Genomic DNA, 22,569 nt, shown 5'->3' on the forward strand with positions numbered 1-22,569 from the left:
CTAAACGGCTAAATGTGTCTCTTTCACCTGCTATTCGTTAAATCAAAATAGATTTTATTGTTGATTCCGCAAGTTCAATATAGATTATAGGCCAAAAGTCGAATGAACGAGTACTTGTGTCCTTTCGATTTCTTACAGTGTGACGTCATCACATTTTTGAACGGATTTTTAGAACAGATAAGTGAACTCAAAAATGCAATTTTCAGCTGAGTGTATTATCTTAGCCCTCCCTTTTGAATGCAACTTTCAAATTACTTGACAACAAATTACATCCTGAGAAAAGTGGATTTCTGGCGGATTGACTCCCATTCATTCTGCACTCGACTGCGAGCGCCCCCGCATGGACAGGGGCATGTTACTGCAGCCAGTCCAGAAATCGGAAGTAACCAGCCAGTGCCAGTTCTCTTCTTGCACCTATAGGCTAGGTCTTATATCAGTGCGTTGTTTTGTCTCAAGATGCACACCAGTAATGTTGTTTTCTAAGGCACTTTTATAAAAGATACTTAAATACGCAAATTAAACTAAAGCCTGTCTGTGAAACCGGGCCATGTGTTCAAGTGGAAGCGTTTCTCTCTGTCATTTTTTTTTTATTATTATTTTTTTTTTTATTATGCTTGGAACAAACAAAGATGACAACCATAGCACATAGTATACAAGTCTGTTACAAAATAGCATACAAATCTGTTACAAAATTGCATAGAAATCTGTTACAAAATTGCAAACATATCTGTACAGAATATGACCACAATATGTACAATCATCTTAACACAAGTGTATGACTGCGTTTCTCTCTGTCATGAACTACACCTCCCATAGTGCACCGCGTCAACAGTGTGGGGTCAGAGGGCGTGTCGCCATGGCAGCGGCTGGTTGTGACATCAGCGCCATTTTGGTTGTGTGTTGTGATGGAAGCAGCGAGAAAATCAGAATACGACAGAAAAACAACGAAAATCAGACCCAAATCAGACAAATTCATACCAGAGAGAGCGGATTCAGCGAATCAGACTGAATCACATCGAGAATCAAACCGAATCGGGACGGGAGTCGCTCGGAGTCATTCAGATCTGCAATAGGTTTGATTTTCACTAAAACACTTAAACACTTCAGTTCAGGCGTTTTAATATTCATATTGTTCGATGTTGTACATTGTACCAGGGCTTTATATGGCATATTATTAATTAATTATGTATTAATGTATCAATTCATGTGTTGTCGATTTGGTTCAAAAACAGCATCCAGCGAATCTTCCAAACAAACGTCCAATAAGATGAATGAGAATAATGAATACTGTAGAATCACCTCACTCGTGTCTCGTTATTATACTGTATGTGTGCTGTCAGATAATGAATATTGAGTGAATTAACGAGTAAATACCGCAGAAGAGCCACAAGTGTTTTTTCTTCCGAGTGATTCCGAGTCATTCCGAACATTCATATGAAGATCCGTCATTCCTGTGAAGTCCAGCTGGAAGAGTTGCGATGTTTGACAGCAGCTGGTGTCTATTTTAACAGCTCAACACTGACCTCAGGTCAGCATTTCCCTCAGAGGTTCACCTCAACTGTGGAACAAACCTTAACAGAATGATCATTCAGAGTTATCTGGTGTTTAATACTGTTTTCCATACGCTAGCTCAAAAATGTAATTTAACATTATACATCATTCCTGTAACATATTTCTTGAAATGATAAAATTAGAGATATTTTTTAAACGTTACTGAGAAATGACATTCAGAGGTAACGTTCCCATAATACTTGATGGAATAGAGAAAACATTACCATAATGCTTATCTAATGCTCACATAACCAAGGAAAAACTTTGGAGTTTTACCCGTTCAGAAAGTTCATCCGAATATAACGCACGACAGTCTGTTCCGGAAGTCCGAAACTCCGTTCATTTTCTCCATATGTTTTTTATGATAACTTATATTATAAATCTAGTGTGAACTATGAGGATGTTAATCGATGGTGTTTGCTACTGTTGAATCTGTTAGCCCACATTATTTCAACTTAGTTTTAAAATAATTGCAGAATAGTGTTGAAAACTACATTACCATTGATGCTGTACAGCAAACCCACCAATCAGAGAGCCCACGCTCTCAAAATACTTGTATATATAGATATTTTGCAGTAAACTTAAAATATATTGTTCATATATGAGCAGTTTTATGTTTCTCAATGGGTTTTAATATGATTATGCTGTTCGCAATGATAAATGGGATTGTAGTTCTTTCCCTCACTAAAGCCTTTCATTTCACAGCCTTTGCATTTGGTCTGATTTTCAAGTGCTTTTTTGCTTTAAATCAAAGATCGTGATGTTGTGATTCTCCTCGCAGCTGATTGGCTTATTCGTAGCTTGTTATAACGTTTTAAAGTCCCCCTGTAGTCAATAATTGAATCCCTTATTTGAAACTCATCTTTTATCACAACAATTACATACTGGTATTTAAATGTTTTTCCCTGAAAAAAATGTCTTTGTGTCTTAAAATATATTGAATGTAACTCGACACCCTCACCTCATTTAGTATGCGTGGTTCTATGAATATGCAGATGAGCCCCGCCTCCACTCACTCACTCAGAGATCCACTGGTTGACGATCACACGTTTAAAGTCTTCTTAATAAAATAGAAATTAAGCTGGTAAAGTGGGCGGGGCCTAATGTGATGAGTTCATCCCTGATTCTGTGTGTTACAGCGACGCCGCGGTGAGTCTTCCCATCCTCAGGTGTGTGTCGCTGCGATGGCTCCGCATCCCTCCTCAACATGACAGATTCCCGTGCGTCGGCTCCGTCTGGACTCCATGATGATTTATGGCCTGATCCCTCAGGAGTTACACGAGCAGCTCCTGGACCAGCAGAACTTCCAGAACCGGACCCGTGGCGTGGAGCAGCTGAAGAGGCTCGTGGTGGATCTGGATCTGCAGCAGGTGTCCTCCGCCAGCGTGGACGAGTTCATCCAGTTCCTACGCCGGCTTCTGGACGACAGCAACTTCAAGGTGTTGTACGGGACCTTGCAGCTCCTGAACCTGCTGATCGAGAAGCTGGGCCGCGACGTGGACCGCCACTACCGGGAGATCGCGGCGGTGACCGTGTGGGCGCTGGGGGACTCGCGTAACGTGGCCCGACGCGAGTACATGCAGGTGTTCAAGCACTTTTATTTCTCACTGGTTTTTCATTGAGGGTTTCCACTAGTGTTGTGGAAAGCAGCGACATCGGTACCGAGTCGATACTTACATTTTAAAACTGTGAGGCTTTGAGCGCTGTTGAGCGGAATCATAAACGCCTCTGATTGGTCGTTGTGTTCACGAGCTACAAGGATCAGCGCTTCAAAAACATATTGTAAATATACATCAATGAGCCTCTTCACCGAGACGCTCGAAACGTGGCCCAATCTACAAAGGGCCTCTGAAGTGACCTTTATTTGACGACACTAAACAGCGCTCGCATTCTGTCTTGTACTGTCTGTCTTGTACGTTATTAGGTGGAACTGAAGTAGACAGTATATGAAAAGGCGTTAGCGCGTGTCCAGTGTCGGAGCAGAAATACATAATCATGTTCCTCTCAAAGTTGCGCTGGATTTTCTCCTCAGCGTAAAGGTCAAGAGGTTCATCTGTCACATGTTCGTAGCGTTAGTTTGTGCAGTAAATATATAGGCTATAATCTGTGTTTACACTACCTTTTTAAAAATGGCGGGTGCTGGTGTTTGGCGTGCGTTCGGCCAATTAGCGAACACTAACGTCACGGATAGTTCCTATAGCGCTAATTTATAGTAAATTAGTTCCTCTAAAAGGAGTTCCTAGTTTCTGCGGTCCGAACACCGGGAACTTCCGCCAGTCGTTCTAGGAACTATGAAAAGGTTCCTCCGGTGCGAAAGCCCCTACATTTATAACTGTCACGGAAATGACATATTGAAACGTTTTTCCTTGAAAAATATGTCTTCATGCCTTAAAACATCTAGTGTAACCCGACACCCTCGCCTCATTTAGTACTCGTGGTCCTATGGATATGCAAATGAGCCCCGCCTCCCCTCATCACTCACTCACACGTTGATCTGATTGGTTACAAGGTGGTTTGTGACGTCAGAAACACCAGCGATTTCAAAGTGTGTTTTCGAGACTGTCTTTGGTTCACTGCAGTTTAGAGGAGGAAATACTCAGCAATGCTGTCCACTTATCAACTTACACACGGTGTGTGTTAAAGCAGATTAAACACGCCACACACACACATAAACAACATTAAACGATTTTAAGATTTTGAATGATAGCTAATATGTGTGTCGCGCAGGTGTTCCGGCAGCTGATGAGGGCGGTGGGGCCGCGGGCCGTGCTGGAGCTCGTCGTCGCTCAGCTCCGCCACAGGAACTCCAGGGTTCGGGAGGACGCCATCAACATCATCACCGCCGCCATGCTAACGCACCCGCGCAAGGACTTCGACATCCCGCGGCTGTGTGCGGAGGCGGCGCCGACGCTCGCGGACCCGAAGAGGAAGGTGCGTCACGCGGCTCTCGAGCTGTTCGCCGTGTTCGACTACTGTCTGGACACCGGGAAGAAGCAGCCGCTCATGAAGGCCGTGGGCCGCGCGGAGCTAACGGGAGACGCGCAGGGCCTCATGGCCGCCGTTCAGGCGCGGCGGGCGCGGCACATACTCCCGCGGCTAGCGGCCGACGGCACCGTGGAGTACGCGCTCGTGCTGCCCAGACCGGGACACCGGCACCTGCCTCACCTGGGCTCCGGGGCCGATCTGGACTGGGTCATGAATGGAGGACGGGCTCCCGGGTCACGCGGCCCCGCGGACGCCGAGCTAGCGGATGACGCTACGACGCACAGGAGGATAGTGAGCGCCGGGAAAGGGAAAAACAAACTCCCCTGGGAGAGATCGGCTCTCACGGCTAACGGGAAGTCACATGATCAGGTGAGCCATGACCCGAAAACACCATCAGATGTTGATTTAATGCAGTCGTGTGTTTCTTCATCATTAGCCTTAGTACCACATTAAACTACTATATATAATGTTAAATATAAATATATTGCATAATAATGCAATGGGGGAATATTTGTGGGTCATGTAGTCAATAATTATATTTCTTACAACTCATCTTTAATCACCAAAATGACACATTTAAACGTTTTTTCCTCTTCATGTCCTAAAATATCTTGAACGTAACTCGACACCCTTGCCTAATTTATTATGCGCGACTCTATGAATATGCAAATGAGCCCCGCCTCCACTCACTCACTCAGAGATCTCAGAGGTTTGACTGAAATGCTGTCGACTCATGAACTTACTCATGGTGTGTCTTATTAAAAACACCATATAGACACATGAACAATATGATGCAAGACATTTACACATATGCAAACTTCGTCTAAAGGTTAAAAAAGCTGCTTTATTATAATAAAAAAGATTATTATTTCACATGTCAGGCTTTACAGGGTTAAACTCATGTTGAAAGATAATGCAATTCTGAAGCTGAAATGAAGTGCTGTAATAAGTGTGTGTGAGAGTGTGTGTGTGTGTGTGTGTGTGTGTGTGTGTGTGTTTCCCAGCAACACTCTGGAACACACAGGAACAGTAACAAACACCAGCGGCACACAGAGGGTTTCCAGCACTAATACCCTAACATTACTAAATCAAGACTCGTTTACTGGAGAGAAGAGGAAAGAAGGAGTTAGAGAAATAAAGTGAAAACAAGATTATTTTTCTGTCTCCTCTGTTGTTTTAAGCACAAACACATTTTTCAGAAAGCAAGACTTCAGATCTTCAGTCCTTTGGCTTCTCCAGGAACTGCATCTTGATTTAGGAATGTTTATATTAGTGCTGGAGAACGAGACAGGAACTCTGAAGAGCGTCATGTTTTGCAGTGTGTACAGATGAAATATTTTCAGTGCTCTTGTGTGTGTCGGGTCGGTTTACCACTAAAACTGTTTTAAGGTTCTTCTGTTGATTTCATCGAGTGTGGATCAGTCACTCTCAGTCTATGACAGCTGCTGTGTGTGTGTGTGTGTGTTGATTGATGGCATGTCTCTGTTCCAGCAGGTTTGCAGTGAAGATTCGTCCTCCTCCACGAGACTCCGCCGGGACGCCGCTGCCAAATACAGTAGGAGCGCCACTTCCTGTCCTCACAGTCACTGTTTCAGCAGATCACCTGATCACCTTATTCACATCACCTGATCACCTGATCATCTTAGTCACATCACCTGACGATCTTGTGACTGGTTCTTCTGCGTGTCGTGTTTCTGAGACGTGGTTTGAGATTCGTAATTTCCCAGAGATCCCCTCATCCTTCCCTCGCGGGTCAAAAAGTCTTGAAGCCCTAAAACAATTGTTGTCCAGAAAGCTTATGTTATTTCATTTTGATAATATTTTTTGAAATGCATTTTTTTGTTGTTGTTATTTTATTTATCTTTAAACAACTAGATTTGATCAGTTCTAAATAAATAGTAATTTAAGCACATTCTTTCAACTTATATTCAAAATAACTCACAATTTCATGCATAACTCTTTTAATTCAGCTCTAAATATCTTCCATCGGGAGTCTTTGCCCTCTTGTGGAGAAATAATAATAATAACAGATGATTTTTGATGACTGTAGATGGGCTTATATCTCTATATGAGCAGAGGAGCTGTTCCGCTGGGTCCTAAAGCCAGTTTCTCTTCAGTGTGCGCTCACACACACATGTACACACTATACAATATTTTTTTTTTGCTAAAGTTTTAGCATTTTTAGTTTGAATTTTGAGCATTTTTATGTTTTTCTATGTGAACTGGAGCATTCCTCACATTCCTAAGGGGGTCAAATTGAGGAAAGGATTTGTTACTTTCTAAAATTTCAACCACTAAACTCCTCGAATATATATATTTTTTTGTGTATTCGTGGTTCAAGAAGACAAAAGTCCTCTGATGAACACTCGATTGGCAGGTCAACATGGCCAGAGGGAAGGACGAGGGTTAGATGAAGCGGGCTGAGCCGACTTTATTCAGTCCTCAACAGGATAACATGACGGATGCGCTGACGGTCTTGTGTTCTGGTTCAGGTCCATCAGAGGCTGTCCCGTCTCCGGGCCGGACCCGCCGCTCTCTGGGTCGACTGCGCCGCAGCGGGAGCTTGGATTCGGATCCGGACGTTTTCAAAAGCGCCTCTGAGTCTGAGAAAGGTCAGGAGTTATTATTATTATCTCTATAAACATGACATAATAAAGCCAATAGCTGGTCTCTATGAATGACACTGAACCACCACTGGAACAACCAATCAGCATCCAGGCCTTTATTCATGCGGCAGATTAATTGGATTTTATTAAAGTGCAGTAAAGTTCAAGGCCTATAATATGAATCCCATTAATCTACCTTGTTATTTTAGTTCTTATTTTAATTATTTAATTATAATTATTAAAATTTTAGAATTTTTTTTTTTTAATATATTAACATTTAAGTTGGTCCTCAGGGCTGAGGAGCAGTCGTCTGCTGTCGGGGAGTGTGTGTGTGGATCCGGGCTCGTTTCTGCTGCCCTCGTACCCGCTGACCGCTCTCGCCGGAGCTCCGCCCCCCCAGCGCTCACACCCCGCGCCCGCGCTCTCCATGTCCAGCACCTGGCCCAGCAGACGAGACGACACCGGTCAGGACACTTCCTCACTCCCTCACGCCGCAATAAAACATTTGTTTGGTTTCCAAAATCTTAAATCAAGAAGCATTTACTAGATGAGTGAAATCCCATTAGACATTAGTCTTGTTTTGTGGGGGAGAGTTTTCCACTTCATTACGAGCAAAATGATCTAGTTTTCCATTTGAATTAAGATTATTTTTCTGACCACATTGGAGGATAATTTAATTTTGCTTAATTTTTTTCCCTGAGATAACAAGACTTCATATCTCATGGCATTTGACAACTTTAGTAAATCATCAGGAGACTGTAACTCCTCTTTAACGGCAGTGTTGATCTCCAGCTCATCAAAGTCTTCCTGAATCAAATCTTTACGTTGAGACGACACATTTTCTTCTTCTCAGGTGACGTGAGCTCCAGCAAACACTCTCCTCTGCCTCCTCGTACCCTGCGCCGGAGCCGGATCAGCACCAGAGCCTCGTCGGACCGGCTCGACCTGTCCATCAGCGCCGCAGGAGATCCGGGAGAACCGGGGGACGACCCGCTGGACCGGCAGGAGGTGAGCGCGACCTATTTCACTGTCATGTAGAGAAGCCCACACCAGCCTTTATAAGAACCAGCGGTTTCCATGGTAACGGCTCATAAACGCTGCTTTATCAGGGAAGATCAAATCAAAATAACATTGAACTTTTCTAAAGAGCGTCAGCTCACTCCAGAGACGTCCAGACTGTGAAGCGGCCAGTGTTTATTCACCCATCTCACATTGTGTTGATATTGTGAACCACTGTATGGGAAACACTCATATCATTTGACAGCCATTAATTATAGTTTAACCTCAAATTGGGACAGAGACACTCTCGCACTGTACTCCCTATTTTAATGCACTTTAGACATTGCACATAACACACACACACACACAAAAAAGAGAAAAATATGAAAAGATAGGGACAGATGAGATGTGGGGAAAGGTTATCTTATATTATATTATATTATCTTATTATATCATATTTTATTTTATACTGGATTGACAATGGCAATTGTTACATAGGAGGAAGGATGGAAATAAAAATCTACCAACACAATATTGGCAGTATGGTGGGAGTGGGGAGTGGGATGGTGATGGTAATGACAGTGGTAATAAATAATAAATGGTTACTTTTTTTACGCATACACACACACACACACTCGCTCACTGTTAAAAAAAAAAAAAATAGTTTAACCTCTCCATCAGTCACACACACACCGTGAACAGTGAAAGACGCTCTCTGTTTAAGTGACACACTCCGATACTGCGGTATATTAAAACTTCATATCATAACGAGAAGAAACGCCGCTGTTGGTCATGAGCCGCTGTTCGCCCAGCACTATATAAGCGTGTGTTTGACAGCGCGACCTCGGTGTGTGTTTCAGATGCTGATCTCCCTGCGCTCGCTGAGGAACAGCGCGGCCAAGAAGCGGGCCAAGGTGAGCGCGAGCGGCTCCGACCCGGACCCCGACAGCCCGGACTCTGCCGTCAAGCTGGAGCTGGTTCCTGATTCGCCGGATCACACGTCCCGCTCCGTCAGCAGTCCTCTGAGCGAGAGCGGCCTGAGCCTGTACTCGCCCATCGGCACCAGCGGCAGGTCAGACGCTACACGCCACAGCGCTTTCCAAATATAAAGAAATTATTAATACTGGTAAAAAAGATTAAGAAAATATTCTCTGAAATGTATTTTGTATTATTTGATGTATTTATTCTACAAGGATCGGCTACTAAAGGACTGTTAGCACTGTATCTCGTATTCTCCGAATGTCTCGTACCGTTAAACATGCATCACGCAGATGAATATGCAGGTTCTGGCGTACACACGGTTTTATAAGTCTGAATATATTTTGCTGTGCTTTCAGTGAGGATCCCACAGTTTTATGAATCAGCATAATCATGACATGTTCAGTTCACTAACTCTCCTTCCTGCCCGCAGCCCCGTGACCTCGGCGGCTAAACCACGAGTGGCGTCAGGAGCACGCGACCCCAGCGCTCAAGGTACGTGTGTGAACGCTGCACTCAGGTCCTCATACGTGTGTGTGTGTTGAGGAATCGTTATAACATTTCATTTCCGATTCCTCTTATCGATTCATTTGGAAGCATTTCAATATGAGTTTAGACCATTCAAGTGCAGACGACTCGCTGCACACACACCCAAAGCTCACAGAACAAGTTTTTATTCGCGAGACAACTCACAAATTAGCGTTTTTTTCTCAGATGTGTATCGGACTCACAACACTTAAAGGGACAGCGCTCATATTCCTGCCGTCTCTGTAATAACACTAATCACACAAGACTGAGAACACACACTCGCTCCTCACTGAATAACTTTCTATATTTGTAATGTATGTTTTATTTATAAACTGCAGTGTTTTTTTACATTTGATTACAGTTTCTGAACCTGAAAATCTTAAAGCTCTTTATTTCAATCGTATCTTTGTTCAGTTTACAGTCGTTATTAGTTGTTGTTTTAATGACTGAGTGTTTATTGTCTTTAATAATGCTGGAAGTGTGTATTAGTTGGGCTAGTTGTTCTTCTGTGGTGTTATTAAAGGCAAACGCTCCTGTAAGTGTTCTTCAGCTGATGATTTCTGTTCACGATATTCATCTACAATTTTGCAATAACAATAAATATGAATGTTATTTTTTTATTGAAATCGAAATTAGGAATCGATATGCAGAATCAGTATCGCTCATATTCAAACGAAGACCAACCCTAACCACGTCATGTCCTGTGTGTGTGTGTGTGTGTGTGTCCTCAGGCGTGACGCAGCCGGATAAGAGCCTGTCTGATGGGAATGTGAGTGTGGTCGGTCAGAGACTCGTTTACTCTACCAGACCGTTAGATGCAGACGAGGAAAAGCCTAGCGATATGACATCATCATCGCCGCAGACCCGAGCCGCCGGCCGCGAGCCGCTCCGCGCGCTCAGACCCGCTAAAGGTGAGCGCTTTATAATGTTTCTGACAGACTTAGTTTATTCCTGATCAAATAAAACCTGAGCAGAAGAGACTCTCACACACACATTGGACAGTCGTGATGATGCACACGTTGTGCGTAACATGTGATGTTGAGTGGTTTGCAGTAAGGCGTTGTGGTGTTCCTCCTCCAGGGTGTCATCAGCACACGTCTCCGTCCTGCATGTCCGAGGGCGTGATCGGACGAGGTCGGTTCTCCACACACACACACACACACACACCGATGATCTTAAACACTCGTCCTTCACTCGTCTTCTTCCCTCGTCTCTGCAGGAGTGTTTGGTTCTGTTGTTGTTCCCAGTCGTCCCAGTGTGGCGTCTTCTCCTGAGCAGGGCGACGGGTCCGGGGGGGCGGCCCGAGAGCCTCCGTCGGGCGTGTTCGGACACGCGTTCACTAACACACACTGCGACTCCGACGGCAGTCCTGACCCCGAGGAGCCTCAGGTGCGTCTCGAACACACACACACACACACACACACTTATTTAACTCGTATAAAACATGTTTGAGAGAACAAAATCATCACTTCATGCACAGAATATCAGTAATAAACTGTACGTTTCTGCAATCACGCTCTTTTTACGGAAGCTTGTTTCAGCCACAGAAGGAAAAATTAAAACCGTAATTGCGACTTTTTATCTCACAATTTGTTGAAATAAATTCAGAATTACAAGATGTAAACTCACAATTGTGAGATAAAAAGTTACAATAAAGTCAGAAAAGCGAGTGCACCCAATCACTCTAAACACACACTTCGACTCCGGCGTTTCAGAAACACCAAACGAGACGCTAATGGTTGCTCAGTTATCCAATCATTGGCATTTCCATCCAGCTTTTTTGTTTCCAATATTTGCATGAGATGTGTGTGCTTCACCCGTTCATGAGAGTCACATGATGTGTGTGTTACAGGAGAGACTAAAGCTGTCTAAGTTTGCGAGCGACAAGATGCGTCAGCGGCGCCTAGAGCATCAGGACCCGACGAGACGCCACACGCTCCTCGATGATGTGAAAGGTGAAAGGTCAACACCAGTGACAGGCTTCACCATTTTAGTTTATGATCCTTTCTTTACCCAGGAGAATCACACACACACACACACACACATAATCACACAATGACTATCACAATTCACACATTCACAAGTAAATAAATCAAATCTAAGCGAGAGAAACTATTGTGAGGAGACGTGTAAAAGTGCTCAAGGCTGGAAGTGCATCGAGATTAACAACATTTATTGTGCATTTCAAAAACTCAAACACATTTACCAGATCCTGATGACATCTGTGTGACTCTCGGCCGCAGATCGAGTGCGAGATCTACATGTGTCGTACGTTAAAGACGTGATTCTGCTTGTGTTTTCCAGACGAGACCCTGAACGGGTGCGAGTCGCTCTCGGATGAGTCTCCCTCCAGTCCCACAGGACCACAGCATCCGCTGAACAGCCTAAGCCCCGCCCACCAGCCCGCCCCCCCGCCCGGCCCGCCCAATCGAAACGCAGCGCCGAGACTCAGGCGCACGTCGAGTCTGAACCGCACGCGAGCGCTCGTTGCACACAGCTCCGGTGAGAGAGTGTAATGACTGAAGACGTTTATGATTCGGTTTAATGAAACTCTCTATTCGTCAAAGAATCCTGAAGAATTAAAAGTGTCCCGGTTTCCACAAGTGTGTGTTCATGTCTGTCCTGTAGATGAGCTGATCCCTGGGAGCCCTAGGAAGGACGGTTCGGATCCGGCTGAGCTTCGGCCCTTCTCCAAACCGGAGCTGGCGCTCACTCAGAGCTTCCGGCTGCTCGGCTCGGACGACTGGTGAGACCCGCACACGAGCACGCGGTCACATGGGATGGGCGATACTGTCGTTTGCGACTATACCGGTAACAAACTCTCTTCCCGCGATAATAACGAGTAACTATTACTACTACTGCGGGATAATAATTCCTCAACTCTGAACACAAAATACCAGCAAATAAAACCATAGTTAAAGTCATTCACAGAATTTGGTTGCGCATGAATTATTTTTTCATTTTTTCATTTATTTCATTTATTAGGTTTTGTCATTTACAGATCATTCATTCAATCAATCAATCAAATCATCAAAACATTCAAAACATAAATACTATAGATGACCAGGTGCAGGCGGAAGCTAAAGCTTATTATGCCTGCCCTTAACTTTAGAATCAAATGTTACTCATTAATGACATCATCTGTTCATAAAATTAACATTAACACATTAGTGGACCATTGTCCACACCAGAAGCAAGCCTGTCTACTTCATTTTTATTCTAGTGTATATTTTTCCAATGTTATTCTCTTGTAATATTTTTTAAACTGAAAAATAGACGTGGCTTGTTTTAACTCATTACAACAACTATTCCACAATTTAACTCCTTTATTTGATAAACAGTGTTCTCTTAATGTAGAATGTACTTGTGGTTGGTTAAATATACATAATCCTCTAAGATCATATTTACTTTCTCGCTGGGAAAATAATAAATGCAAACATTTAGGAGTTTTATTATATTTGACTTGGTAAATAAATTTTAACGTGTACAAATCAACTAAATCATAAAACTTCAAATTTTTTGATTGATGAAACAGTAAATTACTGTAAGGTGCATAGTTAATTAATCTGATAACCTTCTTTTGTAATAAAAAAATTGGATTGGTTCTAGTTTTGTATGTATTTCCCCAAATTTCAATACCATACGTTAAGTATGGTGCGACAAGTGAACTATAAAGTAAATGTAATGCATTTTTTCTCAAAATATACTGCAACTTGTACAAAATTGCAATCGTTTTTGATACTTTCTTCTGAAGGTTAAAAATATGCGGTTTCCATGTCATTTTACAATCAATAATTACTCCAAGAAATTGTATATGATTTACTCTTTCTAATATATTTTAATGAATAGTAATCCTGATCTCATTATTTAACTCTTTATTACTAAATACCATGAATTTCGTTTTATTTAAATTTAGTGACAATTTATTCAAATCAAACCAATTCTTTAGTTTATACAATTCTTTCTCTACCACCAACACAAAATTATGAATATTAAATAGTCACTTGATGTCTCTAATTAATATTCATTAACCGAGCTCTTCTTTTCGAATTCGTCGACTAACAAATATTATCTCATTGAGTTTAGAGCTTCTGTTCTACTGACGGTAAATTTGATTCTGTATTTTTAAATGCTTTGAAAACATGAATTCTATAAAACTGTCCGAGAGGAAGGATAACGATAAAGTCTCTCTCGGACCCGGAGTTTATCTCTAAACCGGGAACAATCTAATGTACACACAGAGGATCTCGAGATCGTGTCGCCCGTCCCGCTGATCACGCCGCTGTCTAGCACTGACCGCTTCACAACTGACCGCTCTGTCCGTCTGCTCCGTTCCTGAAGGGAGAAGAAGATCGAGGGGCTGAACTTCCTGCGCAGTCTGGCCCAGTATCACCCCGACGTCCTCGGCAGCAGGACTCACGACGTGTGCCTCGCGCTCATACAGGAGGTCAGTGTGCAGACCTTCATCATCATCATCATCATCATCATCCACTCACGCCTTCGCCTGGTTTACAGTCCTACATTCTTAAACGCTGTTCTTATTCAGTGATCAAGCAAAAATAATATTAATTCAAATCGAAAACTAGATTATTTTTCTGACCCTATTTGCAGATCATTTGATCATTTTTATTTTTTCCTCCAGAAAATAAGCCATAATGTCTAATGGGATGTTACTCATCTAGTAAATGCTTCTTGATTTAAGATTTTTTAGATATTTGGACTGGAAACGAGAATTAGTTTTGTTTTGCAGTGGTATTTGTGTGACGCCATTTCCTCTCGCGCAAACAGGTTATTTCTGTAGCGCTTTATACGATACAGATCTAGTTTCACAGTGATAAACAGAAAAACACCAGCTTTAAAGTAGTTTTTTCCTAAATAACCATTCATGTAGTGTGTATTAAAGCTGTTTGTAATAAACATGGAGATTTTGTCTCCTGAAAGAAAGAAGTGATTCTGAACTGAAGCGAGTCGTCACTTCCTGCTGTAGGTTTGTAACTCATTAGCATAATTCCTGCCTCTGGTCCTGATTGGCTAAGCAGCGTCTCTTAGCCCCGCCCTCAAACACTAGTGTATCTGAGACTGGGAGAGTCGGGCTCGTGTTGTTGGGGTCCAGAAGACGCTGTTCTCCACTTTGAGATTCAGATATGATAATGAGCGCTCTGACCAATCAGAGCAGAGCAGCTCTCAGAAAGGCGGAGCTTAGAGAGACACTGAGAGGAAAGAGCTGCAGATTATGAGGACATTAGTGTGTTAAATGTGTGTTATCGGAGCCCAGCAGAACGACAGAAGGCACTTTAATGTTGTAAAATTGATCAATTATGAAAGACTGTTTTGCGTGTAGTGTACATTGCTTTTCAGTGTGACGGCTGATCTCTGCAGGTGCGTAACCTGCGCTCGGGCGTGTCGCGTGTGGCGGTGACGGCGCTGGGCGAGATGTTGGCGGCGCTGCAGAAGGGAATGGACCAGGAGCTGGACGGGGCGGCCCGAGTGTTGCTGCAGAAAGCCGGAGAATCCAACGCCTTCATACGGCAGGACGCGGAGCGAGCGCTGGAGCGCATGTGTGAACACTGCTCTCTGACCCGCAGCATGAGCGCGCTGCTCACCGGGGGACTGGGGTCAGCACACACACACACACCGGGGGACTGGGGTCAGCACACACACACTCACCGGGGGACTGGGGTCAGCACACACACACACACCGGGGGACTGGCTACTCAGAAGCTTCTGTTATGCTGTTCACATGCTAAAACTGCTAAAAGGTGTTTGTGTTTGTGTCATCAGTCACCTGAGCTCGGTTGTGCGTAAGTGTGCGGCTCAACATGTGTGTGTCCTGGTGGAGAGAGCCGGTGCCGCTCGTCTGCTGTCCGGGACCAAAGACCTGACCGACCGCATTCTCCCCGCCGTCTCCAAGCTGGCACAGGACTCGTCTCAGGAGGCCAGGTGAGCCATGGGGTCAGGGGTCAGAGGCCAGTTGAGCCATGGGGTCAGAGGTCAGGTGAGCCAGGGGGCAGAGATCAGATGAGCAAAGGGTAAAAGTTCAGATGAGTAGAGGTCAGATGGGCAGGGGTCAAAAGTCAGGTGAGCCAGGGGTTAGAGGGCAGGGGTCAGAGGTCAGGTGAGCAGGGGTCAGGTGAGCCCGAGGCCAGGGGTCAGAGGTCAGGTGCGCCAGGGGTTAGAGGTTAGGTGAGCAGGGGTCAGAGGTCAGGTGAGCCAGAGGCCAGGGGTCAGGTGATTAGAGTTTCTGTACCTGAAAGTTGTTCTATGGTGTTTTTAAACCACAGGCAACCGCTCCTGTAAGTGTTCTTCAGTGATGATTTCTGAATATTGTTTACCTACAAATGAATGTTTTGCAATAACACTACATGTGTTTTATTTTATGTTTTTCCTTATTGCAATCGAAATTAGGAATTGATAAGAATCCAAATCGTTCAAATTGAAAGGATACCCAGCGCTAGTGATGTGTGTGTCTGTCAGGTACTTCGGGCGACGGATGCTGCTGTTTCTGTCCTCTCACCGGGACTTCGACAAAATGATGGAGAAGTTCGTCCCGGCTAAAGACCTGCCGGCCATCAGGGACGCCGTCTTCACTCTCAAGACCAAGGTGTGTGTGTGTGTGTGTGTGTGTGTGAACACGTCTGCAGGGCTCCATGTTAGCGCTTGTCTGGCACAAGTGGAGTTTATGAATGGAGAAGTGAAAGAGAATTGAGCTCGCCCGACTGGACAATAACCCGATTGACACGTCAATATAACTCGGGAATCACCAAAACACGAGAATCATTTTGCATTCTTTTAAGTGGCAATTGAATAATAATAATATCATGACAAAGTGGTGATTTTTTTTTTACTCCAACTCTACTGTACACGTCTGAATCTGCATTTCCTTCTGAGGATTATTACTTCACTTTTGATGTGAAAGGTTCATTTGCCCAAAAATACAAGCCCAGAAATGCAATTAGTTACTTTTTAAGGGAGTGACGCAGTATTGTTCTAAAAGTGACTTTCCCCAACACTGCCTGCAGTCTTCTATCTGTGTTGATCTGTGTGTGTGTGTGTTTCAGGGTTTGGGTGAAATGCCTCAGGACGCTCCGTCGGCGCGGGGCAGACGCTCTCTCATGGGCAGCGGGATCGTGCGCACCTCGTCCCTCACACGCGACCCTCTGACCGCCAGCAGGTACACACACACACACACACACACACACACACACACTCACACACACACTCACACACTCACACAAACTCATCAGTCTGTGTCTTCACAGAGACAGTGGTCAGTCCGTGAGCAAAGCGGCCGCCCACAGTCTGGCGGACAGAAGCGAGTACGTGGCGCAGATGAAGGCGCTGCTGAGCTCCAGAGACTTCCGGGAGAGGATCAAGGCCTTGGATCAGCTGGTGTGCGACTGCGAGGACAACCCGTCCCTCATCACCGGCAGCCTGTTCCCGGTAACTGAACCGGACGATGATGATGATGATGATGATGGTGATGATGATGATGATGGTGATGATGGTGTGCGCAGGTGTTTGACGCTCTGAAGGCTCGTCTGCAGGAGTCGAACAGTAAAGTGAACCTGCGTGCGCTGGAGTCGCTGCAGTCCATCATCTGCGTGCTGAGAGACAGTCTGGCTCCAGTGCTGAACATCCTCATCCCCGCCGTCGTGGACAATCACCTGAACTCCAAGAACAGCTCCGTCTCCACCGCGGCGCTAGCGGCCGTTCAGGCGCTCATACGCAACATCGGTGGGTGACCTTGTGTTCGCTACATAAAGCTGTCGCCTGAACCTGCTCACTGTAACCTGTGTGTTTTCAGACAACAGCCTCCTCCTCCAGCCCTTCTGCTCCAAGGCTCAGTATCTGAGCGGGAAAGCCAAGCTGGACATGATTGAGAAAGTTGCAGGTGAGTCGTCAGTCGTCAGTCGTATTGAAAGAGCTTTGAGATGATGATGTGTTCAGGCTCTTCTAGAACTTGAATGTTGATTATTCTCCACTGTTGCTCCTCTCTTCCCAGTCTGTCAGTAACGCTCTGTTTACTTCCTGTCTCTATGAAGCCCCTCCTCCTGAAAAGCACACTGTGCTCTGATTGGTCGGCTGGAGCAGTGATTGGTCGAGCCCTTCGAGAGTGTTTGGGAAATGCCCCGCCCCTCTCCATAACCGCCAGTTTAACACACTACTAACTAACTTAACCAGGCCCCGCCCCTTTATTCTGCACATTAATTATTATAATGAGGAATATCGTGACGGGTTCGTTCCCGGGAGAAACTCGAGACTACAGTGGAGGCATTTCAGGAGTTCAGGAACACTGACACTCATACAGAACTGGAGCATTCTGGGTTCATACAGAAACTGTAAAAAGGACTTTAAGCTCGACTGTACACTTATCAAACAATATCTGCAGGACTTTTTAAACTCAAGTTACAGATATAAGGCCCCAAAATACAACTTACAACACATTTAATTATATATATAAGTTTATAATGGCTATTATTGTTCAATATATAATATTTTAGAGGACGCACTTGGTCTCTGATGGGGGTTTAATAGACGAGCTGCAGTGATCATTTTGCGTGAAAAAAGATTGTATTTGTGTTTGTTTTTTTCACAAAATTTTAATTTGACATATATTGTGTTCAATAAGTCAAGCACTTTTCACGAACCCTTCATGAATATAGCTGTCTTCAGGGGTTTTCCAGAACTCGCCCGATCTTCTTCATGCTCACACACAGATGACGTGACGAACGGTGATTGTGGTGTGTGTTTCAGAGCTGGTGGCGGAGCTGTATCCTCGTAAACCGCAGCTGGTGGAGCAGAAGGTTCTCCCGCTCTTCTGGAAGCTCCTCGGCTCCTCCGGCAACAGCGGCAGCGTCAAGATGGCCGCCGCTAAGCTAGCCGAAGCGCTGCACACACACATGGGCCGGACGCTGCTGCAGTGCGCCGCCTCGCAGCCCGCCAACATCCAGTGTGACCTGAACGAGCTGCTCCGGGCCCGACACACACACTCTACCTGAACACACACTGTCCACAGTGCCTCACGCTGCGACCTCTCACCTGACTGGATCAGTGGCCGAGAATAAAGAATGTACTCTTGTTTAAAATGCACAATAACACAATGTTGTTTTGTAAGGTGTGCTATGGAACATTTCTAAGAGATGTGGTGATTATTATGTAGCTGTTTTGTACTGTATGATAGCACAGTATTAGCTGTACGTCACACACGGACGACCCGGCGGTTACGTGATTATGGTTCTGTTCTAAGTGCGACCCGTCTTAATTCTGTTGCATGATCAAATGAATTGATAAACGAAGCGATCACACAGATCGACGCCTCTATCAGCTCTGGATGTGAAACCGCTGTATTTTTGTGAATGTGAAGCTTTAAAATAATAATAATAATAATAATACAGGTGAGTTCATGTCCAGATGTAGTTCTCAGTTTAGTGCCAGTCATTCCTCAACAGCCTTTATGAGATTTCAAATTAAATTATATACGAGAGAGAGATTTATCTATATAATAAAGTGTCTTATTTCTGTAAACACTCGTGCTGTGAATGATTGAATGATTGATTCTGGTCAAATTACTGCTCCATTATTACTCCTTATATGAACATATATGAGCTTAATAATTCTAAACAAATGATTCATATATTGATACTTGTAACTTTAACTGTTCAGTGACAGAAAGCAAAGACGTCAGCAAACCAACATGACAATTAAAGTACTGAAAATAATTCAAATATACCATTTATTTATTTATTTTTAATGCAAGTAAACCTTAAAAATATGAATCTGAGGTGAACATGAGGTGGTTTTCAAAGTTTTCTGGTCAAATATAAAGTATAAATACCTTTTAATACAGTGACAAATAAACGTGTAAATATTATAAATGTGTAAAATTGCACCTAGAGAATATTCAGTTATATTAAAAATACTTTTTTAAATCAAAAAAATAATATTGAGTGGTGAATGAAATAATCACATTGTTTGTACATCAGTCTTTGGAAAGAAGATATATATATATAAAAAGATAAAAATTTTATGTTTTATTTGAACATTCAGTTTGTGGTACAACAAAACGAGAACCTCACAATAGTTAATCGAGAGAGTAAAAAATCCTGCGCACGTCACAGGAACTCAACAACACACCGCCCGCGCATGCGCGCGTTCACTCTCGGTGACGTAAGCCGGAAGCGCGCCACATTCGATCAGCCGTTTCGTTTGCGCTCTTGTTTATGTTTGCGTTTGATTGGATTTTTTCTTGTACTGTCTATGGATTGGAGCAGAAAGAGAAGCGCCATGTTTGATTCGGCTCGGTCTGGCAGGATTCAAACGCGTTTGTTGTTTACTGGCAGTAATATTCACTGAAGCTGGAAATGATTACGATTATGACTCTACAATGAGCGCGAATCAGAGGACTTTATTCCAGACATGGGGCTGCAATGTGTCTCGCACCTCAGAACGGAACAACACTACCTCAGAACGGAGGAAAACCACCGCAAACCGGAGAAAAACTACCGTTACCGTTACCTCAGACCGGATTAAAACCTCCGAGAAGACAGACAGCAGGAGTCTGTGGGGTGAGACACCAACAGCAGCCGCTGAGGAAGATGACGACGATGATGTCATGCTCGTGGCCGTGTACGAGGCCGAGCGCGCGCTGGAGGCCGGTCCGGAACCGGGCTTCGACCCGTCCGCGGGCCGCATCTGGATCTACCCCACGAACTTCCCGGTCCGGGAGTACCAGCTGCGGATCTGCGAGGCGGCTCTGCTGAGGAACACGCTGGTCTGCCTCCCCACCGGCCTGGGCAAGACCTTCATCGCCGCGGTCATCATGTACAACTACTACCGCTGGTTCCCCGCGGGCAAGATCGTGTTCATGGCGCCCACGAAACCCCTGGTGGCCCAGCAGATCGAGGCCTGTCACGGGATCATGGGGATCCCGCAGCCGCACATGGCCGAGCTCACAGGTCAGAGGTCACGACCCCCAAAAACTAATAATCAACTTGAGCTTTTATACTTTCAAGAGTTAAAATAATATTGTGTCATTCTAACATATGGAAAAACTAACATGATTTTCTGTAGCTCTGCTTTGAGTCAGTGTGTTGTGAACCGGACTCTTCATGAGTGTGTGTGTGTGTGTGTGTGTGTGTGTGTGCAGGATCCACCGCAGCGCAGGACCGGCGGGAGCTCTGGCGCTCGAGGCGTGTGTTCTTCCTCACTCCTCAGGTGATGGTGAACGACCTGTGCCGGAACACCTGCCCGGCGGCCCAGGTGAAGTGTGTGGTGATCGACGAGGCCCACAAGGCCACCGGGAACCACGCGTACTGTCAGGTAGCGCTTCACTCCTCCCTCCCTCCTGACTGAAGCATGATGGGAAGTCTGGTTCTGATGCTGAGCTTGTTCTTCAGGTGGTGCGTGAGCTGAGCAACCAATCGCAGCGGTTCCGCGTCCTAGCGCTCAGCGCTACACCTGGAGGAGACGTCAAGGTGAGCCGGGGATCATGGGAACTGGGAGGATCTGATCAAGAGTCGCTTAAATGTGTCGTTTTGGTGGTTAGAGACGAACCGAACCGTTAATTCACACGGCTGCTGAATTTCTCCAATTGTTTCCAATGGTAGTGAGCGTGCGCCGACAGTTGAAGAATGCTCATCACTGTCACTGTTTACCCAGCCGTCCAATCACAGTGGAGGAGGGGCGGGGCTAATACCACACCGACCAACCGCCACAATCTGCCCTGCACAACCTCAACAGACGACGACAAAGAGCACAATAGCAGAACTAAATAATGTCAAACAAGAGCCAGAGAAAATACGTTACATTGGATCGACATTTTAATATAGAATCAACACAGAAACAAATGCTAAATTTGATATTAACATTGTCTGTGTAAATGAGTAGTCTTGGACTCTTGCTAAGCAAGAGACACCCGAATATGAATATTCATGATTCTGAAGATGAAATACAGGATTATTTTGCACAAATATGCTTGAACTGACAGTCACTATAAACTAATTTCGGTCACTTTTTCCTGGTAACATCAGACCTTTGTTATTATCAGGAGCCACAAATATTCCCCATTGCAGTATTATGCATAATATTCAACATTCCATATAGTAGTTTAATGTAGTACTGACACTAAAACTCAAATACAATTGTTCCTCTTGTGTGGCCTGTACACGTCACGACACATAATGTTGCATTTTTGTATTGCGATAAATACACTGTTACAGCCCTAACTCACAGTATATGATATTTATACAGTGCTTCTCAATTAGGCTCTTCCTCACTTACACTTTGTGTCTCGTGTGTGTGTGTGTGTGTGTGCAGGCGGTGCAGTGATCTAGAAGTAGAGTAGTTTTTGCTTAAAAATAACAAAAGCATTGAGTAAAATCTGTTTTGACAGGTTCTGAAAGCTGCCGAAGTACAGTAACACTGCTTCACACACTCTCTGATTCTGTGTGTGTGTGTGTGTGTGCAGGCGGTGCAGCAGGTGATCTCGAACCTGCTGATCTCTCAGATCGAGCTGCGCTCCGAGGACAGTCCCGATGTGCAGGCACACGTGCATCAGCGCAGCCTGGAGAAGATCGTCGTCCCGCTGGGAGAGCTGCTCACGGCCCATCAGACCCGCTACCAACAGGTGAGAGACACAGACCCGATGGCTTCTCTGCGGTGTTTGCCCTCATCAGGACTCGTGTGTGTTCAGATCATTAAAGTCCCCTGTAGGCCATCATTTATCACAAATCTTTTGATCACCAAAATTACACATTTAAACATTTTTTAATTTCCTCTTCATGCCTTAAAATATCTCGAATGTAACTCGAGTCGACACCTTCGCTTCATTTAGTATGTGTGCCGCTATGAATATGCAAATGAGCCCCGCCTCCACGCGTTGATCTGATTGGTTACAAGGTGGTTTGTGACGTCAGAAACACCA

General features: G+C 44.6%; 2 protein-coding genes across 4 annotated transcripts in view; both read left to right on the forward strand.

Annotated features, from left to right (window-relative positions):
* Positions 1–851: 851 nt before the first annotated feature.
* togaram1 (TOG array regulator of axonemal microtubules 1) lies at positions 852–19,172 on the forward strand. Of its 2 annotated transcripts, none has more exons than XM_039669678.2 (24): positions 852–1,073; positions 2,691–3,134; positions 4,279–4,905; positions 6,028–6,091; positions 7,029–7,148; positions 7,436–7,606; positions 7,996–8,150; positions 9,002–9,213; positions 9,553–9,614; positions 10,379–10,558; positions 10,728–10,781; positions 10,867–11,036; positions 11,500–11,602; positions 11,952–12,149; positions 12,276–12,393; positions 13,989–14,094; positions 15,027–15,262; positions 15,429–15,587; positions 16,122–16,248; positions 16,706–16,818; positions 16,907–17,087; positions 17,162–17,381; positions 17,452–17,538; positions 18,402–19,172. In XM_039669678.2, exons 2-24 carry the CDS (start codon positions 2,796–2,798, stop codon positions 18,644–18,646), a joined length of 4,047 nt encoding a protein of 1,348 aa, XP_039525612.2. In that variant the 5' UTR covers positions 852–1,073; positions 2,691–2,795; the 3' UTR covers positions 18,647–19,172. The 2 variants fall into 2 exon arrangements, with proteins under 2 accessions (XP_039525612.2, XP_088976761.1); XM_089120635.1 differs by having other exon boundaries at positions 6,031–6,091.
* A 628-nt stretch (positions 19,173–19,800) lies between these two features.
* LOC120477694 (solute carrier family 25 member 47-B) overlaps positions 19,801–22,569 on the forward strand; it is a 46,982-nt gene continuing 44,213 nt past the window's right edge. Inside the window, exons 1-4 of one of the 2 annotated variants that reach the window (XM_089120636.1) lie at positions 19,801–20,602; positions 20,794–20,966; positions 21,044–21,121; positions 22,114–22,272. In XM_089120636.1, coding sequence (XP_088976762.1) covers positions 20,032–20,602; positions 20,794–20,966; positions 21,044–21,121; positions 22,114–22,272 — 981 coding nt within the window. In that variant the 5' untranslated portion in view covers positions 19,801–20,031. The remainder of the gene's footprint in view (positions 20,603–20,793; positions 20,967–21,043; positions 21,122–22,113; positions 22,273–22,569) is intronic. The other variant, XM_089120637.1, reaches the window with a different exon arrangement.

This window comes from Pimephales promelas, chromosome 15, assembly GCF_988280905.1.
Source record: "Pimephales promelas chromosome 15, fPimPro1.hap1.1, whole genome shotgun sequence".
NCBI lineage: Eukaryota > Metazoa > Chordata > Actinopteri > Cypriniformes > Leuciscidae > Pimephales > Pimephales promelas.

Coding starts and splice junctions, on each gene's coding strand:
- togaram1 (XM_039669678.2), top strand. CDS start 2,796: ATGATGATTTATGGCCTGATCCCTCAGGAGTTACACGAGCAGCTCCTG. Junction 12,394..13,988: donor CTGCTCGGCTCGGACGACTG/GTGAGACCCGCA, acceptor CCGTTCCTGAAG/GGAGAAGAAGATCGAGGGGC. Junction 17,088..17,161: donor TCACCGGCAGCCTGTTCCCG/GTAACTGAACCG, acceptor TGGTGTGCGCAG/GTGTTTGACGCTCTGAAGGC.